The sequence below is a fragment of the Micropterus salmoides genome, unplaced genomic scaffold (genome assembly GCF_014851395.1).
Source record: "Micropterus salmoides isolate LMB-PRFRI ecotype aquatic unplaced genomic scaffold, ASM1485139v1 Ms_hic_scaffold_17, whole genome shotgun sequence".
Lineage (NCBI taxonomy): Eukaryota > Metazoa > Chordata > Actinopteri > Centrarchiformes > Centrarchidae > Micropterus > Micropterus salmoides.
This window is the reverse complement of record NW_024040817.1, coordinates 28530888-28543843: the sequence shown is the minus strand read 5'-3', so window position 1 is coordinate 28543843 and position 12956 is coordinate 28530888. Positions and strand designations below refer to the sequence as shown.

The window sequence follows — 12956 nt, the reverse complement described above, 5'->3', positions numbered from 1 at the left end:
TGGCACACATTGTGCATAATTTGTGCTCATATGTTAGGTAATGATGTAAACATAATAAAGGTATTTTGAAGAGAAGAAGAGTCAGATTTTGACTTAAAACTGAGCAAACACAAGGTGAATACATTACTTAACAGATTATTATAGGTATTGAATTTTTGGACTTTCACATAAATGGAATAAATTTTCACTCCTTTTAATAGAAATTCCCAAATAAACATGTTTTTTATATAATTTGGTGGCACAGAAAATTTTTACCAAAAGCCAAGGTAGATGCATAGGTTTTATTGCCCACTATTTGACACATGCAGCCCCTTTGCATTTCAGGAAAACAAATAAACATCACCATGGTGAAGCCACTCTGAATATCCACAGATCCTACAAATAGAAATCCTGTGAGTTCCTGGGAATCGTTTGCTAACGACATGATGATGGATGGAGCTATGCCATCCAGTCCAGTAAAACAGCTTTATGAGAAAAACTTCAGCACCACTTCCTTCATTCTTTAGCTGTAAAAGACTGAAATTAGGATCAATCCAATTCAATCATTCTTGAATAAAAGAATTTTATTTGTTTTTCTTGTATCTCTGTCGCCGATTTTGGAACATGTGGTACTCTTATGGAACTTAATTTAAATGGCAGCAGCTGAAACTGGGGAAGTTCTCACCACTTTCTTTGATATAAAATATGGTTTTTGATTTGTCCTCCCTAAACTCCACTTCCATGAAAAAAACTCATTTAACATCCTTTAAGCATGCTCTCATCTTTTTTTCAGACATTCAGCCGCCCCTGAAGCGTCTTATCTGAGGACAAATTAGTTTTTCCATTATAATCTCCCCAGGCAGCTAATATACCCAGATTGGAAGCTGAGAACTGACAACTGACAACGGTGAACATTTTGTTACACTGGAGACCACGCTTGGCTCCACGCTCCTCTTGACCCTTCCCATCATTCCCCAGATGGTATATGTCACAGCTAAAGAAGACATTCCCATAATCTAATCAGCTGACGTGCAAACCTTCCACATCCCTTAGCAACATCCACACTGCGATCATCAGACAGAGATTACTCTTCACAGCAGACTGACACAGAAAGGAGGGAATAAATGATAACGGGACCTTTTGAGTTTCAATGTCTGTGGTGGGAGTCAAACCCAGAAGGGCCCACCCACGGAGACTTAAGAAGGCTGCCGAGAGCTTGAGTGCGCTGTGGAAGAGTATGACCCATGGTGCTTACCACAGTTTCAGATTTATCTATGGTATCTGTCCAGGAAAAACAAAACTGTGGCTACCTTGACTTGCAGGTGCGTGACTTAGAAGGTGTTTTCTTGGAAGAACTTTGTTACGGTAGAAAAAAATAACCTCCATGGCATAAAGCCAACATCGAGGTTTTTATTGTACAACCACAAGCCACCAAAATATCTGAATTTTTCTACAGAAAACTTTTTGTAATAGTTTATCTAAAAACAAGACCAAGAGTCTAGGGCTATAGCCGCTCTGTCAGAACTTTACTGGCACCAAAGCAATAGAGCTAAATGCTAATGTTATCATGCTAGCGTGCTTCCAGTGTCAAAGTTAAAAAGGTTTTGTGTTTACCTCATTCACAATGTAGTTAACGTTTGCTAATTAGTACTAAACACAAATGGGAACAATGATGGGAATGTCATCAGTTTTGCAGGTATTTGGTCATAAACCAAAATCTTGACATGATGTTGGCACTAGATGGATAGTGAAGGGATCACCAAGTTATTGTAATTCATTCTGAGTGGGGCCTGATCGAGACATTGCACTTCTATGTGTCAACCTCATGGTGGCGCTAGAGGAAAAATCAGGGGATCACCAAAGTCAGTAGGTTTGATCATCTAGGATCCATGAATATAAAGTATGTACCAAATTTTGTGGCAATCCATCATGCAGATGTTTAGATATTTTAGTGGATTTGTATAAATTTTGACCTAATGGTAATGTATAAATCCAGGGGTTACACAAGATCCCTAGTTTACATCCTTTGGGGACCATGAATCTGTACAGAATGTCTGTACAAAATTCCTGGCAATTCATCTAATAATTCTGGGATATTTCAGCCTGGACCAAAGTAGCAAACTCACATATAACTTGTTGTTAATTAACATTACACATTTCCAGAGATGTTCTTCACAGCTCTCTGGTTGACTCTTTAGGTCTGACCGGGTGCAGAAATCCCTGGTTTGTGAAGATACAACAAGCTCTGACTCAGCTGCGTGTTTATTCCAGTGGAACTCTCCAGGGGAGTCCTGTGTTTCCTTGAGTGTGTCTGTAGCAATTTGGAGACAAGTCTGACAGCTAACCCAGGGAGGGAAATTTCCCTTGTCGCAACATCTTGCCCCTTAATCACTCAGCAGACGCTTTCCTTCTAAATGAACTTTTATAAAGACATCAGTGAGCGCTTCACTAATGTGTTCCAGCATTGCAAGTACTTTGTGTCTCCAGGAGCAATAGCAAGCAGGTGTCCCCCCCCACTACATGCCATTTTATGCTCTACAAAATTTCAAGAAGTTCTCGCTCATGCAAAAGTAATTAGGAATTAGGAAATGTCATAGCTGGAGAAATGTTGGTTGGTGTGAGGATGAAATACTGGTGTGATCATCCAGGAAGTGAGGTGCTGGAATGCATCATTACATTTGCTGAAAAGTGAGCAGTCTCGTTTCACCAACTGGTCCTCAGTTGCCGCCTCAGAGCTCAACTCATCCAAGACAAGCAACAGCTGAATGAGGCCAAGGAAACCCCTTGTCGGATACACAAGTGGAAGGAAATGGCTAATGTATAGGACCAGGCTCAGGGGAATGTGTTTCTGCGGGGGGGGGGGGGATGCACGAAGCTTGAACAAGTGAGTGTTTGTATCAGGCCAGTCAGTGTCTGGCTGATGGAACACAGACATCACTCTGAGGAGTTTGTGTGGGATCAAGAAAGACAGCGAAAGATAGACGAGGGAGAGCGAGATCTTTAGAGACACAGAAAGAGAGATGTGGAGATAGAGTATACATTCATGAATCACATCCCCAGACTAATTTGAGTGAACTGGAGCATATTAAAAAAGTCTGTCCTTTTCTTACTTCTATGAACTTAGTAGAAAGTTTAAAGAAAGACCAGTATACCACATCGTTCCATTTTTTACTTTTTTTTTAATGATTTGAAAACAAATAACCTGACACTGGATATAGAAATGTACAGTAAACCTGGATGAAAAAGTTTCATAAACAGTTCTTACAACTAACTACTATAAAGATGTTGGTCAGTTTCAGGCACTTGGAACCACATACAGTCTTTGTTTGTCATGCTACACAAGAAAGTATTTCTTTGGTCCTTTTTCTCTCCCTGTCAGGTCAGCTGAAACCACAGACAGAACAAAAAACTGCTTTCTACGAAGTATTTACATGTCCTTAAAGACCCAATACAAGCCCCCATCAGACAAGAAACAGACCTGGCAAACAAATCATATCAACCCTTCATATTTTTCCACATTGGTTATTAAAACCCGGAACAAAAAGGTCTATATAACGGCTCGAAAGAGATTTTTTTTTTTTTACAGCAGTATTTATCAATATAACTTAGTGGAATGGTTTTGACATAATATTTGGCAAAAAAACATTAATTCCTTTTTGTCCATGATGGGCCTCAAACCCAAAAAGCCACATTGCTACAGAGGTACTGAGCACCATAATGAACGCTCAGCTTACATCAATGGAAAGTTAAAACCAAAAGCTCTCCAGACATCCTAAAAGTCATTGCTCAGCTGCAAGGCAGCCATGTTTGATAAGAGTTACTGCATGTAGTCATGTGTGACTGAACTCGTGCCACATAGTAATTGCTGAAGTTGACATCTCTTACATAGGGAGCGGGCTGGTAATAGCAGGTGATGTTGGACAGAGCAGGGATAGCGTTCTGTTCAGCCATTACACGCAACGCCAGGGCGGATATAAGTGCCAGCGTCTGTCTGCGCTCGTGGCCCATCAGACACACAGTGCTCTCGTCCACCACTTGCCTCAGCGTCACCAGGTACTCGTAGCGCTTGTGCTCCATGCCCGCAAAGTGGTTCTGCAGATAGGCCTCCAGTTTCCTCTGCTGCTCGCTTATGTCGGGGAAGTCGATGAAGAAGCGCGAGCACATGTAGCGCTGCATCTGTTTCATCTGAGGCTCGGAGGACGGCTGGAAGCCGCGCACCAGCAAGTGGCAGTACTTGAGAAGCCCGCCACCCCGGATCTCTTCTGGGCTGCGGGTGGCGATAGTCCTGGAGCGAAGATGGCCGAGAGCTTCCTCAAAGTCTCCGTACATGCTTTCCCCCTGCACTGTAGGGTGGAAGGTCTCGGACATGGCCGTCTCCGAGCAGCGGTCGAAGAGCAGCAACGAATCCAGAGTGATTTGGAAGGAGTCAACACTGAACTCAAACTGCCTTCTCAGGGAGTCCACAAACTTCAGTTCCACGTTCTTGCCGGTGTTGTTGGACAGCGAGATGAGGCTCCAGCGGTCTGTCTCATTGCAAACTTTGACCAGTTTCTGCACGTACGCTTCCTTCAGGGCAAGGGCTGTGATTCGCTCCCTGCACACCCCTTCAGGCAAGAAGTCCACCAGGCAGTCCAGCACCACATCCTTCACCAGCCGGAAGGTTTTGTCATCAGTGAGGCTCAGGCCAAAAATCAGGTCCAGGTCTTTGTAGCCAAGGCCATTGTCCTGGTGGAGCACATGGCTGGCGGCTGAGCCGTTCAGCTTGACATCACGTACCACCACGCCCCGCTCCTCCAGTCGAGCCCTGACCACCTGAAAGATACAGAGACAGAGGAAAAACTGAGTGATGTATAGCCACAACAAGATAACAATCAGAAGGAAAAACAGGTTTGTACATGCAAAAAGGGAGCTGCTTTCGTCTTACTACTTCAAGTAAAGAGAATGCCAGGTGCACATAACATAACATACTCCAGTTTAATGAAAGTTGCAGCACAATGCATTATGAGGCATGGACACAATGCTCAATTTATGTGCTGGATATCCAGTTCATTCACTTTCATGACAGAAGAATGGAAGGAGAACATTCATTCTATAAACACCAAATTAAAAGTCTTAAAACAACAACTAGCATTCCAAGTATAAAAGGAATCTAATATTTGCTCTTTCATATATTAATGGCTGTGTACATGCTTGTCAACAAAGTGTTGAGAGAGACAATGCCCTACACACTGTACAGTACATCTCTCTAATGACTTATTTGGCAGACTTATCTCTTAAAAGTACAAACAACATCAGCACTACAGAGATAAGCTGTGGAAAAAGGCAGTGCTTGTCCGCTGTAAGAGGCTCTTAAAAAACATAACAGTTGAGCTGTGAACTTTTAAACTTGTGATCTATGACCATATTGAGAAAACATGATCCCTTTATTGTCATATAAACACTCTTTGGCAAAGAAAAAAGGTTTATCTGGTTGTTGGAACACACACCGTGCTGCACTGCTGCAAGGCTTGGGAAAAGGACAGCTGAGATGTTTATGCTTTCTGTCTGTTGCATCACTCAAACGACACTAAATAGAGAAAAACAGCCAAACAAAGCTGATTCTGACAAAATCCAAAGCACATGTGTCTGTGAGAACACTCTCACAGAGCCATGTTGTCTTATCAGCTATCTTTCAATGTAGAGTGACATCTATCCAGCCAAGTCAGAATTTATTTTAGAGGCTGAGATTTTTAAAACGCAGACTTCATTCAATAAATCCCGTTTGAATAACTATGAGGAATTCTTCATATAAAACTCTGAGATTGTTCTTGTAAATTTTGTTATTGTCAGCTTTTCAGCAATGATCGTACTCAAAGGCGTCACTTTGTGTTGAAAAGTGGTGGGGACATTTAAGGGCACATATTAGGGGTGTGGCGAAACACTTAGTCCATGAGAAGTGATAAAGCACAATGTTGGAGTCATGAGAACAAGACAACAAGCTACTCCAGTGCTATTTAGAAGAAATATTCAATGATGAAATAGGCTATTTGACTGAGGGGTCTGGGAGATAATTTTGAGCATTAAACTCTCAATAACCTGCATTCTAAAGACATTTTCCTTGTCTTTATTTATATGAAGGGAAACAAAATTCATGTGGCCGGTGACAATTCAGAATAAAAAAATATTATCACATATAATGCAGAAATCAGCAGCTTGTTTTTTTAGCCTAAGTTACTTTTTTGGAAAAGGCAGATCTGTTTCTTCTATATTTATATTGCATTTTATGTTTAACTATTGTGCAAGTAAACCTTTCTCAAATAATTTTTATTTGTTATTTTGTTATTCAATTTCTTGTGGCAAGCTGATTTTCAAAAAACTTTTAGCAAATGTTTTCAAAAAGTGGTGGGGACAAAATCAGTAATTTCAAAAAGTGGTGGGGACCCAATGTAAAGGACACCTATGATGTACAGAAATGTCTTCAGCTTCCTCATTATTGTAACAAACTGTAGCTACAGCCAAGTGTTTCCGTTAAATTTCAGATAAAAGGAAGGAAGGAAAAGTTCAACATTTTTTATTTGATTTCTTTCTAAGAATGCTATGAAAAGACCAATTTTATGTGTGCATAAAGTAGGAAGCTGGAGTCTAGCGTGATTAGCTAGATGGTAACAAGTTACCCTAGTGAAAAAATACACCTAAAAACATTTACACATGGTATTATTTTAGGTTAGTTTCAGTACAGAAACATAAACCTGTGCTTACCGACCACATCTGTCAAACTGCAATAAGAGATGTTGCACAGAAAAAGTGGATGAATACATTCGTCAAGACATAGTAACATATCGCACACACTCCCCCTAAAATAAAATAAAAACTTTCTTTCTGTATTTCTGTTTGTGTAGGGATTAAACAAATGAGACATAAGGTGTAAATAATATTGGTAGGCATCTTTTTCACTTTAAACAGAGCCATGCTAGCTGCTTCCCTGTCTCCACCGTTAATGCTCAGCAAGGCTAACGTGTCCTTTACTTAACACACAGACATAGAATTAATATCAGTCTTCTCACCTCATAAGCAAATTAGTGTATTTCTCAAAATGTTAAAATGTTTCTTTAAAACTAAATGACACAAAAGCAACATATTTCAATCCAAACGCTTGAGAATAAACTAATGTAAAGAATAAGTTCCACCACAAATAATGTTTATCCGCAAGGTTTTGTCATCTACACGCTGGAAGAGACCATCAAGGGGTAGAAATAGAAATAGAATATTAACCCTTAGGAGTCTTGTGCAATTTTAGCCTAGCTTTTAAATACTTTTGACGTTGCCTTTATATAGCCTACTACTACTACATTAAAACGTGTTCGCTCAATCAAGCATATTGAAGGGTGCAAATGTAAACTTGCAAATACGAATATAAAAAGGTAAAATTCAGATAACAAACTCTGACCTGATAACACAGCGTGATCAGGGACTCCAGGGGGTTAACAGAAAGTCAACACAAAGACACCATATCATTTCAAAATTCCCTCTTTCCAAAGTGAAATTTCACAGGGTTTCATAGGGCACTGGACATCAATCTTTTAACCATCCAGCAAGGGAAACCCACAACAGCATTTGTTCCTCACACTTAAACAGATGGTCTGAGTTAACGGCACGTAATAATCTGACCGTCTGGGGGTCCTGAAAGGAGTGTATGAGGAAGCAGAGCTCTGCCACCCCCAACAACCCCGTCCTTAAGCACATTTAACGCCCACATGACGCACCAGCACCTGGTGAACCGAGTGAAGGGAGACACTTCCGCTGACATTTGAGCACAAAAGCCTTGTAAAAAGAGCCGCAAACACACCAGACTGTCTGGTGTTGACAACGCCTTGGCGACACATAACAGTCTCTCTACTCTCCTTCTCCAGTCTCAATCGTTTCCTTGAGTATTTCATTTAAGCTGCGGCCTGAATGTGTTTTATTATGGCAGTTTGAAATGACCCAGGCATTTACCAGGCCATAGTCCCCTGGGCGCCAATGAGAGCTCTGGGCAGTGAGTCAGATGATCCCTCTGCCAGGGAAATGGTGACAGCGAAAGAGGAGTTACGAGTCCCTGACCTTCACATTCACTCTAAAACTAACCCAGCCAGTCAGTTGTACAGTAGCTTGGCAGGCAACGGGGGATGATGATGGTTTTTCCTCTTATTTGAAAAGCTTCTTTGAATTTCCTATGCGCGGGTGGTCATTCCACCTGTATGCTAGACCGGAGTGAGTCACGGGCTGAAATGTGATGCTATTACTCCTCTATGGGGTGGATGTTTTCAATGAAGGATTTGTTCATCTGCCTTCAAGTGTTCGAAGACATTTTAATGTTAAACTTTATTTGATAAGATTGTATCCTAGGCACCAATTTGGGGAGACTTTTGTTGTATTAGATTTTAGAGCCAGCCATGTAAGATTATACTGGTGAGAATGAAAGCTAGTCAGGCTGAGAGTAGTTACCTTTATATATCCTGTAACTAATAGTAGAATCTAGCTATTCCCCATCTTGCTGGGTGTCCCTGCAACAAGCTCAAGTGCCCCCTATATGAGGTAACTCATACTACATCATACTATACATAGTATTGTGTTGACTTCAGCATTGAAATGGTATACTTACTTGTCAAATGGACTTCTTCGATTTGATTAAAAAAAACTTTTTCTGTGTCTGTTACTGTAGATTTTTCTGATTTTCTTTATTTATTACAGTTTAAGTAAAGGTTGTTGTAAATTGGATTTCCAAAATTTCAAAATAATGTTTCAAAGGAGGATACTGAATCATTTATTGTTATACTATTTTTTTTTTTTTGTCTAAAGGTAGTTATATTTAAAAAATTAATTTAGATTGTAAATACCTATGGTATATACATTTTTATTTATAGAAAGAATACTCTAAAGTCCCTAGAAAAAAAATACAGACTTTGGTGTCATGAACTATTCAACACATTAGCATTAGCTACCCTGGGCCCACAGAAAGTGATTAAAAGTTTTGTTTGGAAGTAAGCATGACCAGCATTAAACACTTTGGCATAAATAAAAAAATATAAAACTGAAACCTTAACTTTATCAGCAGAAAATCCTGCCAAAGAGATACTATCAGCGCTACCCACACGGTTTGATCTGTGGGAAGCACAAAGATGTGCAAAATCATGAATTCCATCCATCGTCAACCGCTTATCCTGCGTGGATACTGGAGCCAATCCCAGCTGACATTGGGCAAAAGGCGGGGTACACCCTGGACAGGTCACCAGTCAAAATCATGAATTGAAAGGCAAATATTAAAGTCAAGCTGCCAAATAAAAATCATTACCTAACAGTCTGAATGTTCTGAAGTTACCTCCTTCAGGGAGCACTGGGAGCATGTGGTGTCTTCATGTTGCTCATTCTCAACAATAGCCTACTGAGGAGTTGGTTTACAGTCTGGCGGGGGCCACAGTGGAGTCTGGCGACTGGTCTTCACTTACCATAGTGATACGTTGTCAAGCCTGACCCACAAGCCCAGTGTTATTACAAGCACTAATCCACTCCTCATATTCTGCTTCAAATCCAGGCCACGCTCTACCATCAGGAAAAGTGGAGTACTACTTCTCTACCTATCTCAACCATGTTCTGTAGACACAGCAGTTTAGTTTAAATATGATAGACTGCAGAGCTGGAACAAGAGCTGACCCTCTTGGTGGCCAACAAAAACACAGTGGCCTCCATACCTCTGCCCCCACAAAAAGAACAAATGAGGTAACCTCTGACACATAAATCAGATATCTGTGTTTATCATCATGTGGTAGGATGCTACCACATATGGACAGGGCCTTCTGTAGATACAGCATGCTGAGGGAGCATGTATGGTGACTATGATGACTGTCAACATTAAATGTAACGGAGCGAACAGAAGTGTCAGTAACTATAAACCTTTTCCTTCTCTGCTCTCATGGCTTACTCACTACCAGACCACAAACAGATGTTATTTAAATGTGGCCCTCAGACAAACCCACCACCGAGAGGGGCTCCTCTGACTCTTTGGAAGTGTGATCCATTGGTCACCTTACCCAGTATGTGACGACAGGACTGTCTCTGAAATCATCTCTATCTGCCTCAGGTGGGTGGCTCTGTCTGGTACGGGGGCTATAAATAAATGACATTAAAAGAGGCAGACTGGTGGCTTTGCATGTTTTAGCCCATTTACCTTGCATTAAGAACACCGCACTTCACTGCCAACCATTTAACATATCATAGTGGTTTAGATCTCTGAGTGTGCTTTTCCCTACTTCCAGGCAGCCATTGGTTTCCATTCGTGTCCATATGGTATGAAAATCAGCGTGCAGAGACTTGAAACCTGCTTGAAATATTCCATGGCAGGAAACATGGCGTCTGCGTTTATTTTTGTCAAAATAATGGTTATGGTATCATTACATGTTGATACAGTGCAGACTTTTCAAATCAGGCTACACTTGCAGGGGCACTATACTAACAAAATTCACATTCATTGGTCAACAGTAATAAGTGTAAAGTAGATTATATATAGTATTTGAAATAAATGTGCAATATCAAAAATTTTCTATATCTTGACAACATAGGCACCAGACAGAGCTGTCTACCTGACTCTGAGAGATTATTTCAATCGGCGGCAGCTGGGATTATGCTAAAACTGTCAAAATGTGATCTTGTAGCACCATTAAATTTGACTGGTCATTTCAAATGAATAGAAGACCCATAATTATATCCAAACCTTTCAAATATAGCTTTTGTATTTCATAAGCCATTAGCAAGTTTTTACATTGCTAATTTTAACTTCATCAAAAAAATCTGTTTTTTTTACGATAATAATCACCAGCCTATATACAAAAACCATCTCTGGATTCTAACATGTTTATCTTTGACTGGACAGTCACTGGAGACAACAAGAAAACTTTGGTGCCTCCATTCAGATATTGGGTAACCAGTAATATTATTTTTCAAGAGCTGTTCATTGAAAGCTTCTATAAAAGTCCTCCTTGATTATAGGGGCCCCTGCAATGTTGTGTGTGAGGGTATTTCTTCTCCACAGGATCACCACAGAAAATACTCAAGAACCTGAACCTGACACTCGATCACTCAAGTGAAATATGAACCTGGATTACAAGCAGAACCATTTAAATATTGCACAAGGAAACTGCAACCCAGGCAATTCCCTACAGGCTTCATTGCTCGTGACTATACTGCAACTCAGTAGGCCCCTCGCTCACAAGAGCTGTGAAAAAGGAGCAGAAGCATTAGAGAGCTAGTGGAAAACTGCAGTCATAGTGTTAGATCATTCCGACTCTTGTGTCTTTGTTAAGCGTATGAGCGATCAAATCTCTTTTTAAGTGTATCAGTCTTACCACAAGTCCTTACCACTGCACAACTGCGCTTCATAAACATCTATGCGTCAACCCACAAAACAGAGACACAATGCTGATTTTGTTAGGTACAGGTTGTTCTGAAGTCAATTTGATCCACACTGTTAGAGTAACAAGTGAATGTACTTTTTTTTTGTTTGTTTTATCTAGAAATATAATACACTAAAAAGTGTTCATCATAGCATGTGTAAAATGTCATGGCAACACAGGGAAAATTCCGCCAGTGCTGAGATGTCATGTCAGATTTTGTTCAAAGAATTTTCTAGACCTGTGTGTGTGTGTGTGTGTGTGTGCCGGTACATATGGTGGGATGAATTTCTTCAACCTGGTCAGCAACTCTCATAGTGTAAAGGCAGTTTTTCCCTTTTTTCCATTGTTGACAACTCTTCATTGAAATGACACTAGCCTACAAATCCCATATTACAAATGTATCTCACCCAGGGAAGTAGTCTGACAAAAAGTTATGCATGACATACTATAGTATGGCCTACACACCACAGTAAGTAAACAGAGTGGCTTCAAAATATTAATGGTTTTATTCATGCTCAAGTTTTTATTCCCCTACACCTCACTTTATTTAAAGAGGTGACAGCAAGGCAGTTGGATAGACCGTGCTCTCACCTGGACGATCTGCCGGGGCTGCACGGACAGTGTGGGGAAGTTTCCGCGGCCGTGGATCGGGACGCTTTCGCCGAGGATGGAGTCCAAACGCCGCACCTGATCCCAACACAGCACGCTGACCCGCCGACTCTGCACCGAGGCATCACCGGAGGACATGACGACCGGACTCAACGGGATGTCCACGGACTGTGAATGCTGTAATGAGAAGAGCAGCGCAGCGCAATCCCCCGAGAAGAGCCGGTGACAGTTCTAATAGCCTAACTGTGGACGGTGAAGTGGAAACACAGACAGCTCTTCTCTCTGTCTCCTCTTCTGGGACGCGTTTCAGAAGCCTCCAAAATGCAGCGAAGTGACGGGAAAGTTTTGTAGGATATCGGACATCTCCAAAAGAAAAGAACTTCCAGTCCCTCTGCCTCTGTCTGCACTGGCTCTCTTCTCAGATTAGAGCCGCCTGTGGACCCGGTTTTTAGCGAGCTGGGATTAACAGGAGCCTCCCTATTGGCTGGAAAGAGATTTATGAACACTTCAACGTACAGAAGACTACAATCAGCCTGCACACAGACACACACGCATAAATTCACACACCCACACACACACCTCCCATGCGTCAGATGACAGGTTCGAGGACTGTAGGAAATGGTAATTGCTAGCAGGACGCAGTTCTCTTGAACTAGGCACATGAGGCTCCAATGCTGTGTCTCTGTATGCTGCATGCATGGGGAACATGAGAAAATGAAGTAGCCTATTTTTTAAAATATATTTATTTAGACTACAAGCAGCCTATGTGCTATAAAACTATGTGGCTACAGCCGCAATTTGCAAACTATCTACAGCTGATGGAAGTAGTGGAAGAATTAATATTGGGAAAAAAACATTTGGTTTCTATGAGAATTGGTTTGAAATTGTTCCAATAGTTAAACAAATGACAAATAGCCTGCATAAACTGGCAAAATAACAAGCTGGCACCATTAAATCCCAAGA

The 12956-nt window shown here is 41.1% G+C and overlaps 1 protein-coding gene across 1 annotated transcript; it reads right to left on the bottom strand.

Annotated features, from left to right (window-relative positions):
* Positions 1-3138: 3138 nt before the first annotated feature.
* Positions 3139-12524, bottom strand: tent5bb (terminal nucleotidyltransferase 5Bb). The gene is made up of 2 exons (XM_038725502.1): positions 11976-12524; positions 3139-4791 (listed from the first exon to the last, which is right to left on the bottom strand). The coding sequence occupies exons 1-2, from the start codon at positions 12129-12131 to the stop codon at positions 3766-3768; spliced, it is 1182 nt and encodes a 393-aa protein (XP_038581430.1). The 5' UTR covers positions 12132-12524; the 3' UTR covers positions 3139-3765.
* Positions 12525-12956: the final 432 nt, after the last annotated feature.